General features: G+C 37.5%; 1 protein-coding gene across 3 annotated transcripts in view; it reads left to right on the forward strand.

Moving 5' to 3' along the window:
* Window positions 1–23,924, forward strand: part of mtf2 (metal response element binding transcription factor 2) — a 103,122-nt gene that overhangs the window by 38,856 nt on the left and 40,342 nt on the right. For 2 of the 3 annotated variants that reach the window (XM_028811448.2, XM_028811449.2), the window contains exons 3-7: window positions 14,523–14,604; window positions 19,340–19,435; window positions 19,529–19,629; window positions 19,799–19,947; window positions 22,103–22,198. In XM_028811448.2, the coding sequence (XP_028667281.1) occupies window positions 14,523–14,604; window positions 19,340–19,435; window positions 19,529–19,629; window positions 19,799–19,947; window positions 22,103–22,198 (524 nt within the window). Of the gene's footprint in view, window positions 1–14,522; window positions 14,605–18,492; window positions 18,583–19,339; window positions 19,436–19,528; window positions 19,630–19,798; window positions 19,948–22,102; window positions 22,199–23,924 lie in introns of those variants that run through there. The other variant, XM_051932798.1, reaches the window with a different exon arrangement.

The raw sequence follows: 23,924 nt of genomic DNA on the forward strand, positions 1-23,924 counted from the left end.
ATTGTATTCTGTTATTTTAACTTTTAATATCTCATAGTCAATAGTTAGTTTAGTCTTCCTCCATTTACGCTCAGCTCTACGGCATGTTCTCTTTAAATCAGACACTCTTTGGGTCTTCCAAGGTATAACAATGCTAGAAGATTTTTTAACTGTCTTTTCAGGTGCAACTATGTCAACAGCAGCCCTCACTTTAGTATTAAATCTTTCCACCTTACTATTTACATTCTCCTCGCTATTATAGTTGGCACTATAAACGGACTGATTGGTTAGAATGTTTGTAAGTTTTAAAGTTGCTGATGAGTCAAAGAAGCGTTTTTTAACAATATGCTTCTCATGAGTGTTTTCTATCATTATTTCTATATTAAAAAGTAGAAGAAAATGGTCTGATAGACCCGTATCAATGACCTGCTTTATATCAACTTTTAGTCCTTTAGTAATTACTAAGTCTAACGTATGACCTGCTTTATGTGTAGGCTGATTAACGAGCTGTCTCAAATCAAAAGAGTCCAGGAGGTTCATAAATTCTTTTACTTTTTGGTCACATTGATTATCTACATGAAAATTAAAGTCGCCGACTATTAAGAGTGCGGCATAAAGTGAGGCATAAAGGGCGTGCCTTGATCAGTCAGTCTTGCAAGGGATACCAATATATGTGAACATGTCCAAGAGTGCATTTGCAATAGTCCAGGCATCCACCCACCACTGCACGGCTACTTCTGGGTATCTTGTGGCATAATTGACTAACATGAGCATATACTGAAAGCCACTTTTGCTCCTGGGAAGCGGGCCAACAATGTCTAATCCCACCCTCTCAAAGGAGACATCTAAAATAGGCGTTGGTACAAGTTGTGCCCTGCCGGGTATGTGAGCGGAAACACTTAGACAGTCGAGACAGGCCTTACAGAATTGTTCCACATCCCAGCCTATATTCACCCAATAAAAGCATTTCGAAATGCGACCCCTCGTCTTTTCTGTGCAGAGGTGACCCCCCAAAGACGTGACTGTGAGCTATGTTTAAAACCTTTTCCCTATGCACACTTGGCAGCACTAGCTGTTCGATACGCGCATGACCCATGCAATCAAAAATCACCCAATACAGGAAACCATCCATAATTCTCTCTCTCTCTCTCTCGATCTCTCTCTCGATCTCTCTCTCGATCTCTCTCTCTCTCTCTCGATAGAGTCATTTGCAATGTGGTCTTGTTTGAATGCAAAATCCAAGGTGCTATCAGATCGTTGTATGTGAGCAAACTTTGTCTGAATGGTGGCAGACAGTGCTTCCTCTGTGTCTGATGTGGAATCACGCTCTACTTCCACTGCTATTTTGCTTTTGTCTGGATCCATATTGGGTGTCCGGTTTGGGGAGGCTGTAGGTTCGAGCGAGGGCATGGAAGTCTGCCAGCTGCCCTTGAGGATTTGTCCCACACCTTGCTGGACAGCTCCAGTTCAATTTCAAATCCTGTTCCTTGACTGACATTGTCTGTGGCGAGACCCTCTCTATCCACTGCAGGTGGAGGCACTCTGCAGGCGGCCAAGACACGTGGGAAGAGGGCATTCCTTTTACCTATTAAGAGTGGCTAGGGTGAGGTGTCTGATGTGGCAGTCCAAACCTTAAAGTTCTTCCCTTTAAATTTCAGAGGGAGTAATATGGTCTCATATGTTTTAATGTCCCCATGGACGCAGCGGATGTGCACTTGCTCTGTGGCCTTATAAGGGGTCTGCCAGAATGAGTCACGGTTTACTACGCAGTGGCCACTACCAGAGTCCAGCAGTGCCGAGACTTCCTGCCTGGACAACATAATAGAGACCTTAAAATTGTCCTCCTTTAACAGCTTGGGGGCAACTAGCGAGCTGCATACTTGGGCCAGACTGATGGTCATGGTTTGCATAGGTGGGAGATGGCACTCCTGAGTTAGATGTCCCAGTTGATCACAGTTAAAGTAGCTGTGTTCAGTCCGCACTGTGGTGCTCCTACGATGACATCTTCCACCTGTGGCACTGGAGACCCTAGAAGTCTGTGCCGGTTTGATTGAAGTCATTGTCAAGCCTGGATAGCCCAGTTATTTCCAGGTGGCTTGTGCGCCCTCCAGTCTGTGGGTCAGGTCTAGCAGCGCGTGGACGTCATTCCATAACATTTTATCACAAAGGCTCTCGTCTATCCATGACAGGTCTACATCAATAGAAAGCTTCTCCACAATGCGCTCGAAAGGGTCTCTGTGCATCCAGCTGTAAATCAGGAGCACTAAGTCCCGGATATCAGGGCTCCAGATGGCGACTAAAATGGTCGCCAATGTGACTTGATTTTCTATTTTGCGACTAGTTTTTTCATTCTAGTCGCCAGTGGCAACTCTCTCTCTCTCAATCTAAGAAAAGTTTTAAATTTAAAGCAGCAGAAACGGCTTTTAATTATGTGCGAACACTCTCAGCCCGCGTCTGCCTTTCCTATTACATTATCACATGATTAAAGCGAAACCGAAGCGAGGCATCATCTGATACGCCCACTCTGCTTCAAACGTCATCTCGCTAACTGCTGCGGATAGGGATCTGAAATAGAAGAGAATTGGGCCACGACTACTCCTCGAATTCCGTCCTAACTTTCCATGTAACACGCAAAATGGCCAAACGAAAAATTTCCGACTTTCTCAATGCCCACTCGTCCAAATCCTGCCCTGTCTACTTCTGAACGAACCAAAGATAATTCAGTCACTGGGTTATCTGAGGTATAGCCACCGGCGTCCGGAAATGTACAGTTATTAAAGGATGACAGCTCCGTCCTGTTAGCAAAGTCTTCTGCGCCCACGGCTCAGACGCCTGGAAGACAGTTTAAAGCGGCTTGGTTACGGTATGACAAGGGAAAGATGTATTGCAGCTTTTGTGCACAAGCCGGACAAGAAATTGCTGGTAAAACAGAATTCATTTGTGGTACGAGCCATTTTAAAAAGGAAACTGAAAAAGCATGGTGAGAGTAAGAAACACAAGAATACCAGAGACCGTGTGATCGCTAGGTCTGCTCCTCGTGAAACCCCCATAGCAAAGGCAGTGCAACGTGCTTGTGAGAAAGTGACAGAAAATGAGATGAAAGAATTAAAAATAAAATTCAATGCAGCATATGCTGATGAAGAAAAATGGCATGGATGTGTCAAAAACATATGATATAGCATGTGCAGAGTTTGTAGGTTGCATTGCAGATGAATTAAAAAGTAATGTGCTAGAAGAAGCTTTAAAGGTAAACTACATCTCTGTTATAACTGATTGTGGAACAGATGTCTCAGGGAAAGACAATGTCATCACATACTGTAGGTGTGTATCTGATGGAACACCTAAGACTCATCTAGTAGGTTTGGCTGAGATTGATTATGGTCATGCAGAAGGGATTCAAAACACCATTAAATCACTGCTTCAGAATGCTGACCCAACCAACCCAAATTGGTGGGTACATAAAATGAGTGCTCTTGGAGCAGATGGTGCAAGCGTGAACATGGGTGCAACAGGGGGAATAGAGGCACTTTTCAGAAATGAGATAGGTGAACATGCTCTGTCTTTCCACTGTTTACCCCATCGGCTGGAACTGGCAATGCTAAACACACAAAGGTCAGTGCCAATGATTGAAAAAGTTTATGACCTTCTACAACTAGTGTGGAAAACGTATCATTTCAGTCCCAAAAGCAAGCGGGAGCTGAAGGCTATAGGAGCAGAGTTAGGATGCACAGTACGAAACCCATCAGCAGTAAAAACTCAGCGCTGGTTGCCACACATTTATTGGACACTCTGTTTTTCTCCATTCAAACTATGCAACAGGTCAGGGGCAGTACATTGCTGTGCATCATCATATGGAGCACCTTGCAGTCATGTCCAAAAACATAGACATAAAGGGAAGAGCCAAATACATTGTTTAGCAAATGGAAAGCCTGTCTTTCATTGCCTTTTGTCACTTTTTACATGACCTTTTTTCAGAGGTCTCAAAGCTGAGCCTTACACTTCAAAAAAATTCTCATATACTTCCTCAGGGCTGTGTGGTAACAAAGGATTGAAGGAAAATGCTTTGAGAGAAGGGAAGCTGCAGGAATTCTTACAGCACATACCTGTAGGTTCTCAGCCTGAAGGTTCAGTGCAACAGGAAGGGCCATCAACAAGCAGGAGTGAGACGGCTTTAACTAGCCAAACAGTCATAACCTTCCAAAATGTTAAATTGAAAGGCCCCCAAAATCAGGCCACATTCAGAAGTGATCTAAAGGCCGCAATTGAAAAAACAGTTGACATTACTGTTAAAGAATTGGAGATCAGGTTTGCAAACGTGATGTCAACTGTTACACAGCACGGACATTCAAAGGGATCAGAAATCATCAAGTCATTTGCAGTGTTTTGTCATGATGCATGGCCAGAGGACATTGATAGCTATGGCAAGTGTGAGATAGACACACTTGTTAAATGGTACAAGGAGCTCTTCTCAAACAATGGCTGTGATGTCACAGCTGTGCAGAAGGAATGGCTAATGTTGAAAATATTAGTGAAGGGTCAGTTTATGGATAAGACTTACGGTGACCTATGGACAGTGATGCTGAGCAAAGGGCCGTTCTGTACAGATTTTAAAAAATCTGCTTCACTTAGTCGAAATAATGCTGGTGCTTCCGATATCTGCAGCTCAGTGCAAGCGAGGATTTTCAGCACAAAACAGAATAAAATCAAAAGTGCGCAACTCCTTAAGTGTAGAAACACTGGAAGACTTGGTAAGGATCAGTACAGAGGGCCCTACACTTGAACTTTTTGACCCAGAGCCCAGTGTAGTAATAATAATAATTCATTACATTTATACAGCGCTTTTCTCAGTACTCAAAGCGCTATCCACACAGGGAGGAACCGGGAAGCGAACCCACAATCTTCCACAGTCGCCTTACTGCAAAGCAGCAGCACTACCACTGCGCCACCTGTGAGGACAGCGTGTGACGCGCTGGTTGTCAGCCAGCAAAACAAAAAGGCACAGACCAAAGTATACTGGCTGGCCTAATGATGCTGACATTGTAATGGTTAGTGACAATGAACTTGAAGAGTAATTAATTTCTTTATATTTGTACACTCATTGCGAAATGATTATTTCAGAAATGATTGTTTATAATGTTTGTTATTGTGTTAATTCTTGTGTTATTATGTGTAAGACATTTTCAGTGTTTGTATTTGTAGTGTTCCTTACACATGTTGTGTATAAGACTCTGGACTTGCTTAGAAATATTGCTTATTAGTAAACATTTGCACTGTTCACATTTATGTGTAATTTATTCTTCTGTTATTATTATCTATAAGACCTTGCAGAGGACACTAGTAGGCAGGTCAAATAGCTCAGATAGGAGAAAGGAAAGGCAGTGTGATGTAGACCGAAGAAACAAATAAATAATACAAGTAAATATTATTTGTTTATTTCACATTTGGCATGCGGTAGAGATTATGGCTCCCAAAAAAGCATTTGGCTCCTAAATATTTTGGGTTTAGGAGCCAATGGCTCCCAAATTTATTTTTTTTTTGTCTGGAGCCCTGGATATGTCCTTGTATAGGGCGGTTCAGATCAATATGCCACAGACGAAGCTGGTGCCCCTTGACCACAGGGCTCACTGCCACTCGGAGGAGGATCTGCTTCTTCAGAAAGACATAATCGAGTCTTTCAGGAGGGACGTTTCGAATGACCTGTAGGGTCTCCCTGGTTAAACATGGGGCCACGATAGCTGCCCAGGCCTCCCTGTCCCAGCGCATCAATGTTGCTGTGTGCTCAAAGCAGAACAGGAAACTCTCCAGGTCGTTCGAGGGAGCCATCTTCACCAGCACATCCCTGAGGAGCGTGAAGATCAGAGTGCCCGCAAGAGCCTCATTTTGCTCTACTGGTAATTGGAATCCTGTACCTCTTGTGGTTTCATTGGTGCAAGACCCCACTTCATGTACCTTTTGTAACGCGTGACTCACTATCTTGCACCACTAAAACAAGGCTGGGTCTCAGTCCTTTAGCAAAACCAGCTTTATTCAACTTGAAACAGGAACTGCACGGTTATTGTAGTGGGATTTACCACTCTGCTATTCATAGTCACAGCATACGGGCAGGGTCCGGGACCAGGTCAGTGGCCACGTTAGTATGCAGTGCTTATGAACCTGTGGTTGCCTCGGCGACGGACAAGCAGCCCTCCGCTTCGTCATGTTGTGCCATGGGGGGAGGGTCCCAAAAGAGTTCAGAAACCTCACACTATATATATATATATATATATATATATATAATAGGTGCATCTCAGTAAATTAGAATATCATTGAAAAGTGAATTTACTTCAGTAATTCAATTCAAAAAGTGAAACTCATTCATTACACACAGTGATATATTAAGTGTTTCTTTTCATTTTTCTGATTATGGCTTATAGCTAATGAAAACTCAATTCAGTATCTCAGAAAATTAGAACATTACATAAGACCAGTTTAAAAAAAAAAAAAAAGATTTTTAATACAGAAATTTTGGCCTTCTGAAAGTATGTCCATGTATGCATTCAAAGTGGCGCGGCACTGCTGTGGTGTTATGGAAGCCCAGGATGCTTTGATAACAGCCTTCAGTTCATCTGCATTGTTGGGTCTGGTGTCTCTCATCTTCCTCTTGACAATACCCCATAGATTCTCTATTGGGTTTAGGTCAGGCGTGTTTGCTGGCCAATCAAGCACAGTGATACCATGGTCATTAAGCCAGGTATTGGTACTTTTGGCAGCGTGGGAGGTGCCAAGTCCTGCTGAAAAATGAAATCAGCATCTCCATAAAGCTTGTCAACAGAGGGAAGCATGACGTGCTCAAAAATTTCCTTGTAGAAGGCTGCGCTGACTTTGGACTTGATGAAACACAGTGGACGAACACCAGTAGATGACATGGCTCCCCAAATCATCACTGACTGTGGAAACTTTGCACTGGACCTCAAGCAACTTGAATTCTGTGCCTCTCCACTCTTCCTCCAGACTCTGGGACATTGATTTCCAAATGAAATGAAAAATTTACTTTCATCTGAAAAGAGGACTTTAGACCACTGAGCAACAGTCCAGTCCGTTTTCTGCTTAGCCCTGGTATGACGCTTTTGACGTTGTCTCTGGTTCAGGAGTGGCTTGACACAAGGAATACAGCAATTGTAGCCCATGTCCACCCCTTTGGAATCTCCCCCCAAATTCTTGAATGGGCTGTGTTTCACAATCCTCTTAAGGCTGTGGTTATCCCTGTTGCTTGTGCACCTTTTTCTGACACATTTTTTCCTTCCACTCAACTTTACAGAGTGCTGTATCTAAGCACATTAATGGAAACAGCCAGCTTCTTTAGCAATGACCTTTTGTGGCTTACCGTCCTTGTGGAGAGTGTCAAAGTGAACTTTATTGTCATCTCGACCATATACAAGTATACAGATAGATGAAATTGCAAAGCTCAGGGTCCACAGTGTAACAACATGAAGTGCAAATAATAAATTAAAAATAGAATTAAAATTAAAGTTTAAAATTAAAACACAAACAAAACAAGACATTGTGCAAAGATAAAACAAAGAAGTAGCAGAAATATTGACGTGTAGTCGATGACTATCTTCTAGACAGCTGTCAAGTCAACAGTCTTCCCCATGATTGTGTGGCCTACTGAACCAGACTGAGAGACCATTTAAAGGCTCAGGACACCTTTGCAGGTGTTTTGGGTTAATTAGCTGAGTGGAGTGTGACACCATGAGTCTACAATATTGAAATTTTTCACAATATTCTAATTTTCAGAGATATTGAATTTTGAGTTTTCATTGGCTATAAGCAATAATCAGCAAAATGAAAAGAAATAAACACTTGAAATATATCACTCTGTCTGTAATGAATCTATATAATATGAGTTTCACTTCTTGAATTGAATTACAGAAATTAACTTTTCGATGATATTCTAATTAAGATGCACCTGTGTGTGTATGTGTATATGTATATACAGTATATGTATATGTATGTGTGTATATACAGTATATGTATATGTGTGTGTGTATATATATATATATATATATGTATGTATATGTGTGTGTGTGTGTATATATATATATATGTGTGTATATATATATATGTATATATATATGTATATATATATATATGTATATATATATATGTATATGTATATATGTGTATATGTATATATGTGTATATATATGTATATATATGTGTATATATATATATATATATATATATATGTATATATATGTGTATATATATATATATATATATATATATATGTGTATATATATATATATATATATATATGTGTGAATATATGGATATGTATACAGTGGTGTGAAAAACTATTTGCCCCCTTCCTGATTTCTTATTCTTTTGCATGTTTGTCACACAAAATGTTTCTGATCATCAAACACATTTAACCATTAGTCAAATATAACACAAGTAAACACAAAATGCAGTTTTTAAATGATGGTTTTTATTATTTAGGGAGAAAAAAAATCCAAACCTACATGGCCCTGTGTGAAAAAGTAATTGCCCCCTTGTTAAAAAATAACCTAACTGTGGTGTATCACACCTGAGTTCAATTTCTGTAGCCACCCCCAGGCCTGATTACTGCCACACCTGTTTCAATCAAGAAATCACTTAAATAGGAGCTGCCTGACACAGAGAAGTAGACCAAAAGCACCTCAAAAGCTAGACATCATGCCAAGATCCAAAGAAATTCAGGAACAAATGAGAACAGAAGTAATTGAGATCTATCAGTCTGGTAAAGTTTATAAAGCCATTTCTAAAGCTTTGGGACTCCAGCGAACCACAGTGAGAGTCATTATCCACAAATGGCAAAAACATGGAACAGTGGTGAACCTTCCCAGGAGTGGCCGGCAGACCAAAATTACCCCAAGAGCGCAGAGACGACGACTCCGAGAGGTCACAAAAGACCCCAGGACAACGTCTAAAGAACTGCAGGCCTCACTTGCCTCAATTAAGGTCAGTGTTCACGACTCCACCATAAGAAAGAGACTGGGCAAAAACGGCCTGCATGGCAGATGTCCAAGACGCAAACCACTGTTAAGCAAAAAGAACATTAGGGCTCGTCTCAATTTTGCTAAGAAACATCTCAATGATTGCCAAGACTTTTGGGAAAATACCTTGTGGACTGATGAGACAAAAGTTGAACTTTTTGGAAGGCAAATGTCCCGTTACATCTGGCGTAAAAGGAACACAGCATTTCAGAAAAAGAACATCATACCAACAGTAAAATATGGTGGTGGTAGTGTGATGGTCTGGGGTTGTTTTGCTGCTTCAGGACCTGGAAGGCTTGCTGTGATAGATGGAACCATGAATTCTACTGTCTACCAAAAAATCCTGAAGGAGAATGTCCGGCCATCTGTTCGTCAACTCAAGCTGAAGGGATCTTGGGTGCTGCAACAGGACAATGACCCAAAACACACCAGCAAATCCACCTCTGAATGGCTGAAGAAAAACAAAATGAAGACTTTGGAGTGGCCTAGTCAAAGTCCTGACCTGAATCCAATTGAGATGCTATGGCATGACCTTAAAAAGGCGGTTCATGCTAGAAAACCCTCAAATAAAGCTGAATTACAACAATTTTGCAAAGATGAGTGGGCCAAAATTCCTCCAGAGCGCTGTAAAAGACTCATTGCAAGTTATCGCAAACGCTTGATTGCAGTTATTGCTGCTAAGGGTGGCCCAACCAGTTGTTAGGTTCAGGGGGCAATTACTTTTTCACACAGGGCCATGTAGGTTTGGATTTTTTTTTCTCCCTAAATAATAAAAACCACCATTTACAAACTGCATTTTGTGTTTACTTGTGTTATATTTAACTAATGGTTAAATGTGTTTGATGATCAGAAACATTTTGTGTGACAAACATGCAAAAGAATAAGAAGTCAGGAAGGGGGCAAATAGTTTTTCACACCGCTGTATATGTGTGTGTGTGAGTATGTACATACGCACATATATAAGTATTAATGTGTAGGGCTTGAATACTTATGCAAACAGTAACTTGCGTTTTTCTTCTTAGGTTAAATATCTATAGAAAATGATTAGACTTTGAAAATATATTGTTACAGCATAAAAATTCACATAAAAATGCTGAATTGATAAATATGTGTAAAAAATATTTTGTCATGTAGAAAATTATGATGACTTTAAAGATTGAGTACTTTTTGCATGCCACTATATCAAAATAAAAATGATACAGAGCCATTCAAATGGAGCATTTCTAGTATCTAAATCAGCAGATTTTCACCACTAATGACATCTTCAGCAATGGGTAAATTGGCTGTTCTCAGAAACTGATTTTTCTTTCATAATCTGGTTTCCTAAGATTTATAGTAATTAGTTGACTTGAAGAGAGAGTGAAGACGGGAATACTTACTTTTACAATAGAGAAAGTGGAGTAATAGACTAAGATGTTGAAGTTGTCCTGTGCATAGAAAGCTATTGCAGATGTTTGTTGTCCAGTTTGGATGTGATGTACTTGTATTGTAAGAAAAGAGAGGTGCTTCTTTGGTGAAAAATTTAAAAAAGGAAGATGGTTTGATCAGTTAAGACTTAATTTGTGTTGTCCTTTAATTAAAATGGACACCCCTTTTCTGAGTGTCAATGGTAAGCAAGCTTGTGTTTAGTACAGTAGCTCACATTTTAAATTAGGAAATTAACAGATTAAAAAAAAGAATTAAAACAATATGAACCTAAACAATATATATTGTAAACAATGGCTTTATTAGCTTATGAGCCAAATCTGCCCATTTTATGTGTAATTTTATTGCTTATAAATGTTTGACTTGGATGTTATAGGTTACATTGAGTAAATATAGCTAAAAAATTGTTAATTTTAGGCTGTAAAGCAGCAAAATATGAATAATTTCAAAAGAGGTGATTCTTTTCTGTACCCACTGTGTGTGTGTATGTGTGTGTGTGTGTGTGTATATATATATATATATATATATATTTATATATATAATACCCTACTTGAAAGTTTAAGTGCACCTGGTTTAAACTAGGTTTTTTTACTTTTATCTGTGCTTTAAGCTGTAAAAACATACCTTGCAATTAAATATCAACTGCATTGAAAAAGATGTTTTTATTGTCAACCAAAGGAATACCCAAAGCAAGTAAATTTTTAGTTCTGAAGCCAAGATTACTTAGTCAGAAATATGTAAAACCTACTGTTAGAATACCAGTAAAATGTCTTTGACTTTTTGGGTTTTCTCACAGTTAAATAACATGTTACTTCATTGACCTTGTGACCAGTTAGTACTAATAGAACGAGGGTCAACAGTTACTATAAATATAGGATAAATTGGCAAAAGTTTGAACTTTGCCTTGTTCATTTAGGAATTACAATCAAATGAATGGTGAGCAAATGAACACAAAATACTTTAGGAATTAAAAGTAAATCCTTAGGACAAATTCAAAATCTTTACAAGTGTTAGTGATGACTGGGGCCCAAGACTACTAAGTGATATCAAGAGGCTGGTAGTTTATGGACCAAGAAAATTCAAACAGGCCAAAGGTGACCCGTAGCAAAGAATAATTTTTTGTGATTAACTGTCCCAGAAATAGAAGTTGAGCTCGGTGCCGCCAGGTCTTCAAACATTTCAGCTATTGGTAGGAGATTGCATAAAGCTAGTTTACCAGGAAGAATCTTTTCTTACAAAATACCATTTGTTAGGAGTGCAGAAGAAGAACAAGAATCTTCTATGGGTTTAAAAAAAAAAAAGATCTCTGAGGAGTCTATTGTATCTATTGTACCAGTGGGACACGTTTTAACATGTAATCTAATTGGCAAGTACGCTGCAGAGGGATGATTACAGTAATCCCTCCTCCATTGCGGGGGTTGCGTTCCAGAGCCACCCGCGAAATAAGAAAATCCGCGAAGTAGAAACCATATGTTTATATGGTTATTTTTAGATTGTCATGCTTGGGTCACAGATTTGCGCAGAAACACAGGAGGTTGTAGAGAGACAGGAACGTTATTCAAACACTGCAAACAAACATTTGTCTCTTTTTCAAAAGTTTAAACTGTGCTCCATGACAAGACAGAGATGACAGTTCCGTCTCACAATTAAAAGAATGCAAACATATTTTCCTCTTCAAAGGAGTGCCCGTCAGGAGCAGAGTCTGTCAGAAAGACAGAGAGTAAAGCAAACAAATCAATTGGGCTGTTTGCTTTTAAGTATGCGAAGCACCACGGCACAAAGCTGTTGAAGGCGGCAGCTCACACCCCCTCGTCAGGAGCAGAGAGAGAGAGAGAGATAGAGCGAGACAGAGAAAAACAAACATGCAAAAATCAATACGTGCCCTTTGAGCTTTTAAGTATGGGAAGCACCGTGCAGCATGTCCTTCAGGAAGCAGCTGCACACAGAAGGTAGAAACGTCCCTATCGTCTAGGTGTGCGAACAGCCCCCCTGCTCACACCCCCCTACGTCAGCGCAAGAGAGAGAGAGAGAGAAAGTAAGCTGGGTAGCTTCTCAGCCATCTGCCAATAGCGTCCCTTGTATGAAATCAACTGGGCAAACCAACTGAGGAAGCATGTACCAGAAATTAAAAGACCCATTGTCCGCAGAAACCCGCGAAGCAGCGAAAAATCCGCGATATATATTTAAATATGCTTACATATAAAATCCGCGATGGAGTGAAGCCGCGAAAGGCGAAGCGCGATATAGCGAGGGATCACTGTATATAAGTGCTTTGTGTTTGATTCCTGCTGTCAAGCAGAGTGGAGGTCTACAGTTGCTTTGCTATAGTTGGAAATCTGTTGTGTTGTCAAACAGCATGGCTATCATTGCATACTGGAAAGACCTTGTCTTCATTAACATTTTATTTGGTAGTTCTTCATTCTTCAATAGAATACTGATCCAAAAACAACTTAGAATTGTGCCAGAGCTATCTGGTGAAGAGGGAAAGTGAAGGACAAATATCTGACTAGAAATTATAGTCCAGAAAACCTATTTTTCTTCATTTATTTAAGCAGCCTTCGTCCTCTGTTACTCTTTTTCTTGCAGACTTGTTTGGACTACTCTTTGTTTATGGGCATTGCATGTATTGGACGTCTGACTGAGCTCTTGTTGATTGTCACCTTGTGTACACACAGGAACCCACCACAAATTATGACAAAATCAGTCTGGTTTGCTCAAACAGGTAATGGGAAGAGTGCTATGACTGAGTTGCTGAGGATCTTGCACTATGTTACTGGTGGTCATGAGTTTGAGCAATGACTGTCTTAATGTCCCTGTCACATTACATGACTTTTCCAGTGATTTTTTTTTTTTTTTTTCCCCAGTTGCAGACTTTATTTAAATATTCTTAGTGGGCTGGAGGCAGTTAAAGTGTAGTCTGACATACCCAATAACTCAATCCAACTACAGTGCGAGCTGCCCTGACAAAATCAAATGTTTGTTTTTTGTGTGTCAAGTAGTAGGGTTGGGGTGTTTTTATGTGAGAGTTTGCAACTCTTCTAGCAGCCCACTGAATATAGTACAGCTATGAGAAATTAGAAGCACTGGTGCTTTAGACCAGATGAGCGGAAGTGAGGCTTGTCTGTCTGTCTCATGTTTTGAATACTATGACAGAAATGGGGAAGATGCAGAAATTGCCACTGAACTTGCTGTCCTGGAAAATGTTTGTATAGCGCTGGCTGTATGACACAGCATGTTATAGGTTTTCAAAAAATGGGGCTATCTTGAGATACTCTGGAAATGTAAAACTGTGCTGTAAAGTAGTCACAGAGTCGTAATTTGTCATGCCCTGCAGTTTCTAGTCTTTTTTTAAATTTTGTATCTGCCTTCTCCATTGGGAGAGGTCTACTACTTTAGTCATCAAGTTTGACATATCTGGGGACTCGCTCCAACTAGTCAGCATCAGGTGTAATTTTTGTCTTAATGCATAGGTGCGGGCTTTGTATGCACAAGGGCTGAAAACCAATGAGTGCTCACTCATAAGTACAATGCATATAATGCAGTGATGAGGAATAAGGAGGTAGATATTTTGGACCTTGGAAACGGAAGAGAAACTTGTCTGTCTGTCTGATATCTTATGTAACATGATAGAATGGCCAAGATTGTGACTGAATGCTCTGGTCCTTCGTCCATTACTGAATCTGTCAGGCAGCACATTTATTGGCTGTTAGAAAAAGGGGCAGGCATGTGTTTCTTTGGAAATGTGAAACTTCTTGAAGGTCACCACGCAGTCATGTGATTTTTACATGCCTAGCGATTTGTAACCATGTTCAGTATATTGGCATACTCCAGCAGTGAGATCAGCAACTGCTATCACCAAGTCTGAGATCCCTTCCAACTAGTAGAGTAATGTGACGTTGTCTTTACTTGCATGTGCTTATTAACATGCAACACGTGGCTGCTCTCCGGTGTTATACATTACTTTTATTTACTATTTGTAGAAACCTCTACAAGGTAAAATATTGCCAATTATTAAATAAACTTAATTTCAGCAAGTGTACTGTATTTGTATATTGATTTTAAGTGTTTTCTATCTGCATAATGTAAATTTTGGTTTTCTAGATAAACAAACACAAACATAGCTGTTTTGTTGTCTTTGAAGACAGTTCAAAATCCTGGGTTCTCTGGAAGGACATTCAAACTGGCAAGTGATTTAATTTATTTAACATGAATTTTGACATGTTATTTTTGAGTATGTTGTCATGTGCTGTGTATGTGCATTTCTTAAGATTAGGTTATCCTATAGAACCTGTGGCCAAATTTACTCGTCTCATTTGAAATCCATTAACAGTTTTACTTTTTAATTTTGCTTCATGGACCAGCTCAAGGCATACATTTAGAATTATACCTACACTTTTTATTTCAATATATTGACTTAGTTATGCCATCAGTTTAGTATTAATCCATATCTGTTTACATTTTTCTTATAATCTGGTTGTTTAGAATCATACTTTTTAACTATATATTATATATTTTCTACTTACCCTTATTTAATATATTACTATTTTCCTGTGATATAAATTATAGATAGTATAATATAGGTAAGAAAAATGAAGAACAAATACACATGTGACCCCTTAAACTGTCTGAATATGCTTCTGGTTCACTTGGAGCACATAGAGTAGCTACAGGGCATTGATTCTGTGAGTATAAGAAACACTGAAGCAGTGCGACACCATTTTTCCTTGAGAAATGCTTCATTTGTGTTTTGGTGAAGGTATTAGAAAATGTTGCCTGAAGCAGTTCTCCAGAATCTCTCAGTGGTTCTCAGTTGAATTAAAAAAATTGATGGCTACAACAGCCATTTTGTATACTGTAGTGTTTTCAGTGTTTTAACATGATTAATTAAGCTCTTATGACTTTGGATGGGAGTGTTGCCACTCTGGAAGTTGCCATTACTTACAAAAATTAGCACACCTCCCAAAACCCACTATAGAGGCACTATAACAGCACACACTAGGGAGAAGCAAGCATTTGGACATATAGAATTCTTTTGGATTGTACCATACCTTTACTATTTACCTTCTCAGAAACAAGGTGAAAGATAACTTGTATGATGATGCAACAACCCATCCCAGATCCCCACTAAATTATTTATTCTTTTGTGTTCTTAAAACCACTTGTAAAAATGCCTTGTTAGGTTTAACACTAGAGTTCCTGAAGTCTACAAAAAAACTCGTAATCCCGGCCCACCTTAAATCCCCTCACACCTCTACCATCAGCATCTATTGTTTTGTAAATGCATCAATCAGCACAAGCAGCCAGCTGTCCCATCCCTCGCCTTGACAGAGCTCAGCTTGTGGGCAAAAAGATCTCCCAGCTCAAGCCAAGGCTCCTTATTACCGGGTGAGTAGTGAGCTACTATAAATATTATTTTTGCAATATAATAAAAACATATATTTGATTTGAGTCTAACACCCGGTGTAAATTTTGGCTACTTGTAAAAGTTAGTGCTTGTTTTTCTATTATTCACTTTTATTCTCTCAGTGACGTTCATGTGGTACAATGAACTTGCTCTCCCTCTTTGAGTTGATGGCATTTATCTCTATTCTTTTCACAAGAGAAGTCCTGTGGCTGATGCCTGCTCAGAACTGTTTGTTTTAGCAGTAATAAAAGACACAATGTCCCATGACTGCTATCAGACTGGACAAAGGCAGGACCGTAGCAACAGACAGCTTATTCACAGCATTTTCACCAGCTAATACAGTAGACTGCTCTACACCACAATGCAACTCTGCTTGGCACCATAACTAAAATGGGACCTCCACCTGCAGCTAAAGTCACTTCCGTACGTGAGCCATTTGCCATTCTAGTGTTTAGATCTGACAGCGCAATGCTGACTGTTTTAAATAACAAAATGGTAACATTTCAGCTTCTTGCCCATTTTTATTGTCTAATTCATATTAGGTCTTTGTATTTGGTTAAACATTTTACGAATATTGCATATTTTCTAATAAATAGTCATAGTACTCAATAAAAGAAGAAAATATTTCTTGCTCAAATTCTGTCTGCACATTAGAGTTACTGTGTAATTTGAAATGCACCTTTTTTGCATTTGTCACATCTCCCCAAGTATCTTTTGAAACAAGCCTTTGACTTTCGTACCATCATGGAGTGCATTTTGATTTTTTTTTGCTTTGCTTTTGTCTCCTAACACATTACTTTAGGGTGTAACAAGGACACATAGCATTCAACCTATTGCAATTGCATCCCCATTTAAGCTGATGTCACATTATGTGACTTTTTGTTGTGGGGTATGTCAGATTTACCAATCATATCTCTTCACTAGTTGCTACCCCATGCCAAATTACACAACGGAAAATTGCAGCCCATATCACATTTACTGATTGAGTGCCTATCTTCCTGTGCATTCATGCGTGTCCCTTTTTCTGACAGCCAATAGCATGTTGCCTGAAGGAGATGGCACTATATGAAGGCTTAATAGCTACAGCAAGTTCAGCAACAGCCTCTATCCCCTTTTCTTTTTCCTTTTTTTTTTTTTTTTTTTTCCATTTTGTTTTGGCACAAGACAAACTATTTGTAAGTTTCAAAACATGCATATTCCTTATTACTCATTGTTACATTCTGTGCATTATTCTTCTAGCCTGCTTGATTTTGTCCTAGCCAGTCAGACTAGTTTGCCTTAGGCTTTGGATATGTAACATTAGACAATCGACTTTATGGGAACCTGCCACTGACTGCCTCCAACTGGTTATGGCTATATAAATGAGTGCTATGACTGAAAGTTGGTGGAAAAGTAGTCTAATGTGACATAACCTTTAATTTCCCACGCTTCCACAACAGCAAAATTAAAATTAACCAGTTAACCAAACTTGCAAATCTTTGTGATTGAGGGAGGAAAAAAAGCATGCAGACACAGGCAGACATTGCAGTATCCACACATTCAGTGTTCTGTTGTGAGATTGCAATTCTGTATGCTGGATTCATGAGGCAACAATGCTATACAGTTTGCCCTCCTTTATTATAAAATGCTCACCTTTACTCTAGATTTTATTCTAAAGTGGTAGATGGCAGCTCTTGGCAACAGGAAACCTGTGGAGGAAAATGATGTGAGAGAACAGAAAATAAATTCTTTGTAAAAATAAATAAAATTTCAATGAACATTTTATTAGTTCTCATGATTTGTGAACTTGCATACACTTGACTGAACAATGTAATCTCTTACACTTCACTGTAAAGAATCTGTGCTGGAAAGAGACAAATGCATCAAAAATGTAAGGCGAACAATTGTATGAATATTCAGTTAGGTTAGCTATTGCCACTCAAACAAGATTATATAAAACTATCAATTTATGCAGCAGCAAGTTTGAGCAAAAACATTTGTGTCCCTCAGATTGTTATGCATAACTTGTCCATGTTTATCATATTGCTTTGCTTATCTGCATCACCACAAAGCATGAGATACTTTCTGGCAAATTCAGTGTGTTTGCAAGTCCGTACTCATTGTAGGGAGTTTCCAACAGATATTTCCAATGGGATAGTGTGGGGCTTTGTATGTGTCATAAAAGGACTTGTAGGAGCAGATATCTCCTAAGTTCTCTATATTTGTGTTTTTATTTTTCCTCTAATTTAGAGTTGCATTACCATCTTGCCATGCATAACTAATGCTTTTCACATATACATTCTGTGACCGTCTTGATCCAGATCTCTCCTATTTAGTATCAGCAGGTGAATGCTTCAGCTATCACAATAGTGATATAATTTTGTTTCCATTTATAAATTATACAAGCATCTATTGTCTGATACCAGTTGTACAGCTGATGCAACATGCCCCCCTAATTATTGTCAAATATTACACCACTGTTATGTTACTTTTTCCCCTTTTACTATTTCTACTTCATTTAACCCATTACAGTGATTAACAATACCCAGCCAAAACATTTTTTGTTAAATTTACAAAACTGAACTTAATTTCAATCTTTAATTTTACACTTACCAATATATATTTTAATAGACTGTTAAAAATTTTGTTTAATATTTTATGTGAACTTTAAAATCTGACTTATTTTAGTTTATTTAATTTTTTTTAAGCAGTTGACACTCTTCTGGGTCTACGAATACAGTAGGTTGTACAAGTCTTCTGGTGACGTGATTAGGGAAGGTATTTCTGAACCTGTCTTCATTTTGTTGTGTGTAATCTGTATTTTCCGTTGTTCCCACATACACTATCACATTCATTCTGAGAAGAAATTGCAGGGGGCTACTTTTCCAGCAATTTTATAATGGTGCTGGAGGTATTTGTTTTGAATATATCCTAGAAGTTTCATGCTAGCTTTTTGTTGTAGCTGGTTTGTATATCAGTAAATCAGCACTGCATGTTAAAAAGTTTGCTTATGTTGTCAGTTTTTTTCTTAATTATAACCAAATTCACAAGTGGTAATCCTTTATATTGGAGTAAAGCATTCAGTGAACTCAGAATACTGTGTTAGCGAGTCGTCAAATGACCTTTCAAAATTTTAGAGACCGCAGTAAAATAAGACTTGACATCATTTATCGTTAAAATAAGCAGTTAAATAATCTTAATTAGTAAAATATATGTGATTCTAAGCTGCCTTTCCTTCCTAAGCCTACCTGAACTGTAGCACAGCCACGCTTGCTCCGTGTTGATAGATAAATTCAATTAATTCTACCAGTGATTTGCAATTCTATGAGATGGTGTATTCTGAGAACATATAATCTGTGCTGATATTTGTTTCATTGTGTAGTTCTTGTTGAGCTGAATCCCTGTGTTTGTACTTTTTTTTTTTTTGGTCATATTGCATCCATCAACAACCTTAGCTTTAGTATAAATGTACATTTTTATTTTAATTATTCTTTGTTAATGTTCTCACTGTAATTTTAATTTTCCTCTTTTTTAGGAGCCAGTGGTGGAGGGGAGATGGTCTGTACAATATGTCAGGAGGAAAACTCGGAGTCGCCAAATGAGATTGTTATCTGTGATAAGTGTGGACAAGGTGACTCTTTATTTAACTTTTTATTCCCTTAGTTAAACCTTTTAAATATGTATACACATTAACCCAATTATTCACAACTTTTATGCAATGCAGGATATCACCAGACATGCCATGCACCAACCATTGATGCAACTGTGATTGCATCAGATGAGAAGTGGCTTTGTCGCCAGTGTGTGTTTGCAACAACTACAAAGGTGTGTTGATTTTTACTGTATTTTCTGTCTTAAATGTAAAAGAAAAATCATAAAATTAAAACCAATGTAAGTCAATTCTAAAATGGTTATTTTGAGGTTTTTATTTCTCCATTTGTCAACCTTATGTTTTTTTTATATATATATATATATATATATATATATATAATAGAGAGGTGGTGCTTTAAAAAAAGGACCGAATGCAAAAGCTCTACAAGTCATGAAGCAATCGCTGCCATACAAACTGGAGGAATTGGTCTGGGATGAAGGCCACAAAACAAACATCCAACAGTGTTACTGTTATTGTGGAGGTCCTGGAGAGTGAGTACTGTTAATAATTTTATATAAACATATAAAAAGATTACATACTGGGAGTAAAACTTTTTTTTTTTGTGGAAAGCATGTTTGAGTTAGTTTTCCTGTCACCTATGGTAGTCCTGAATATCCTTATATACAGGTAAATTTAAAACAAAAATTTTAGAAATAAGTGCAAACTATGCACTAGCAAATCAGGTTAGTTTGGTTGTCTTAAAATTTCATCCTGTTACATTTTAAGGTTTCCAAATGAATATGTATGACTTGATAGTTTTTTTTTCACTGTATCCCCCCAACTCTTTGTTTGAAGAAGTGCATCCAAGTTTTTGTCCTAATTACACATTTCCATATTTTTTCCATTGGAGTTCTTGATAATGTCAGTCACTGTTTAACTACTGGATCAAATTTATTGATGCCCTAGAGAATGTGTAAAATCTGGATTAGGTTCCCACTTAACGCCCTATGTTCCAATTTTAAAGTTTTATTTTTATTTTTTTATTCAATCCACGCTTTGACTTACTTAACAAAAGAATATATTTTTTTCTGTAAAATGCTTTTTTGCATCAGCATCAATGCAGAATTGTAATCCATTTACATTTTTGTTAGGTATTGTTTGGTAGTCTCTGCGATAAGTAGTTTGTGAACCAGCTTAAGTATACATTTGTTTTAATACAAGAAACAAAATATACAGTGTTTTTTGTCGGTGTGTTACACTGTGGTATCAGTGAAAGTTTTTTTTACTTGTAGTGTTGGATGTATTTATTTTTTTATTTTTTTTACATCTGATTTTTAAATTTGGCTTTTTTTTTTCTTTAAAGATGAATGGTGAAATCTTATTGGATTATTGCCAAATCTTGCATCTGCATGATATAAGGAGCATAATTTATGCAACAATGAAAACAATAATAGATAATGCACATTTTAATGACCAAATACAATCTGGTGATTGTTCTAACAATTATGTAATACAATGTCCAAAATCTGATTTCTATCCTAATAAAATTTTACCTAATGTTTAATGGTGCAAACTGCTGAAATGTAATAATATTATTCATAAAAATTTAAGTACAAATGTCTCCAGTAATGCATTTAACTTTTCTGATGTTTTTAAGTTCTATTTATCCCATTGATTACCTTTTCTTTGTTTGTTCTTTGCTGCTTTGATGTTTTACAAAGCCGGTACTTTTTGAGACTTTGGTTGTGGATCATATAATTTCTTTGGGTTTTCACTGAAGTGAGACATTACTGTTTCCTTTCTGAATTTGTTTTTCTGTCTTTTGACAGTTCTTAATGTTTTTCAACCTATCAACTGCTAAGGTCTATTGTCCAAAATGGTGGTGGTATTCTAAAATGTTAAAGCATGTACTGTATGTGGAGAGACAGATATAACTTTATTTGTCATCAGAGGAAGTTTGGCTTTTTACAGAAGCCCTTTAAATAAATTCAGTAACAGATAAATAAATATGCACACACACTATGGTCTGAACATATACCAGAATAACTAAAAAGAAAGAAAACATATTACTTGGCAGTCACTGTAAGGCATTATTCAGGTGTACTGCTGTTGGTATGAAGGAGCCCCAATAGCATTTCTTGACAATCTTCTGCTGAATAATTTGTTGGCTGCAAGTACTCCTTGATAGAGTGTAATGGAGATGATGTGCAGCATTGTGGAAAAGTGCACTCGGATTTATCACCATTCTCTCCTTTGCTACTACCTCTAGAGGTTCCAGAGAGTGTCTCATAACTGAGCCTATCCTTTAGGATGTCACTATCCACATTTAAGGAATGCAGTGTCTTATCAAAAAAGAGCCTGCTCTGCCCTTATGTAATACTTGGAGTGGGGAGTAGAAGTTATTCTGTGTTTTTGCTTCAGGTGTATCTTATTTTAAATGTATCAGTACTATACTTCGCTCTGAATGAAACTGTTAAAAAAAAGCTACAAGTCCGTATTTTAGATTCCTAGCAATAGTACACAATACAAATAATTAAAAAAAAATTGTTCTGCAAGAAAGTGAAGAAAGTGCATTTTATATTAGAATTGCATTTATTGTTTCTATTTGGCTGTTTATATTTTAAACAGATAAGAACTTGTAAATTTAGCATAATGAAAATATAAATATAAGTACCTAATAACAACCAATTTTTTTTTTTCTCTTAGTTGGTATCTGAAGATGCTTCAGTGCAGTAGATGTAAGCAGTGGTTTCATGAAGCATGTATACAATGTTTCCTGAAGCCAATGCTTTATGGTGACAGGTGAGAGACCCTGTATTATTTGTATAGTTAGTAATTTAAGAGTTTTGGAAACATTGCGTTTAGTTTAAATGAATACTCCACCCAAAAAGATATTTTTATATGTACTCTATGTACTTTGTAGTGATGGCTGAGGAAAACGTTTAATGGCATCTTTTTATGCATAAAAATGTTTACGTATAAATACAAAGCCGATAATGACCAATGCTGTACAATGCAATGACAAACAATGTGAAAACGACCATGGAAAAAGAGAAATTCTCACTTTCTCCTGCCACATAATCCACATGTCAGTTATTCAGTCGTTTGTTCAAGCATGCAAAACACATGCTTTTTATCTAAAATATTGTTATATACTTGGGGGAAAATTGGCACACATAAAGGGGAAAATCAATCCTGATGAGAGTCACTTTTTGAGATTAAGATCTGTCACTCCCTCTTATCCACTGGCTTTGATAAAAAGTTGTCAAGACACCGTAATTTCAAATTTCGATACAGCACTAAGAAAAGTAAAGAAATTCAGTATCATTTTCTATACCCTCATTATAGCATATATAGCTCAATAAAAATGTTAAGATGTTAAGATTAATGCAGCTATGTATACATTAAACTTAACATTAATGAAACCATGAAGATTGATGAAAATATAATTTTAAAATTGCATTTAATAAAAGAATGTAGTGCTACGGCATCAGACTTTGTGGTGTGGGTTTAAAAATTCAGGAAACAATGAAGCCACTGTTGCTCAACTAGTGTCTGAATGAACGGCACAGAATAAAACTGGCATACAGGTAAAAATAATTGAAGACCCCTGTCTTGATATGCTAAACATTTATCTGGCCGCAAGAAATGTTTTATTCTATAGATTAAAATAAACGTCACACCCCCTACTTCAAACGTAACAGTTTACAGGTCTCTACTTATTAATATTTGTATGATTTAGAGATAAAGACCTTGCAATTTTCTGTATTGACTCGCTTCCAGTTGCATGTTTCTTGTGGTTTTCTATTCCCATATACCTCAAACCCAGAGTCTGTCCGGATGCCACTTTGGCAGCCTTGTTTGTCAATTATGCTTTTTTTTTTTTTTTTTTTTTTTTAACGCCAAAACTCACCTTGACTGTTTGTTGCCCAAAAGCTAAATTTTCATTTCATCTGACCATAGAACACGGCTCCAGTCAAAGTTCAAGGAGCATTTAGAAAACTGCAGGTACAGTTGAAGTTAAATGACAGGAAAGGCTTCCCAAATCTGTTGATTTCGAGGTTGTGTCCGATTTTAGTTTTGGAGACTACTACTTTGTTTTGTATTTCTCCAACAGTGATCCATTTTTTTTTTTTTTTTTTTTTTTTATAATTTATTTTCATTAATAAAAAAACCTCTTACGATCTTGTGTGGGAGCAAAATAAAACTGGGTCCTCTTCAAGGCTTTTTAATAACTGTTCCAGTTAATTTGAACTTAATTATTCCCCTAACTGTAACTATGAACATTTTGAGGCGAGTAGCTATTTTTGTATGGCCATTCCATGACTTATGAAGGGTCAGCACACTTTTCTCGTATATAAGTTGTGTGTTTGGGACCTTGGCCTTTATGCCTCCTCATATTTATACCTTAGTGAAACAGGAAGTCACTGATTACTGCTTGAAAGTTTCTACACACTCTTCAACTTTAAATCAGATATAAAAAAGTGTTCATTTGAATTTCTAGGAGGTAACAATAGTTATTTGTTGA

This window comes from Erpetoichthys calabaricus, chromosome 10 (assembly GCF_900747795.2).
Source record: "Erpetoichthys calabaricus chromosome 10, fErpCal1.3, whole genome shotgun sequence".
NCBI classification, from domain to species: domain Eukaryota; kingdom Metazoa; phylum Chordata; class Cladistia; order Polypteriformes; family Polypteridae; genus Erpetoichthys; species Erpetoichthys calabaricus.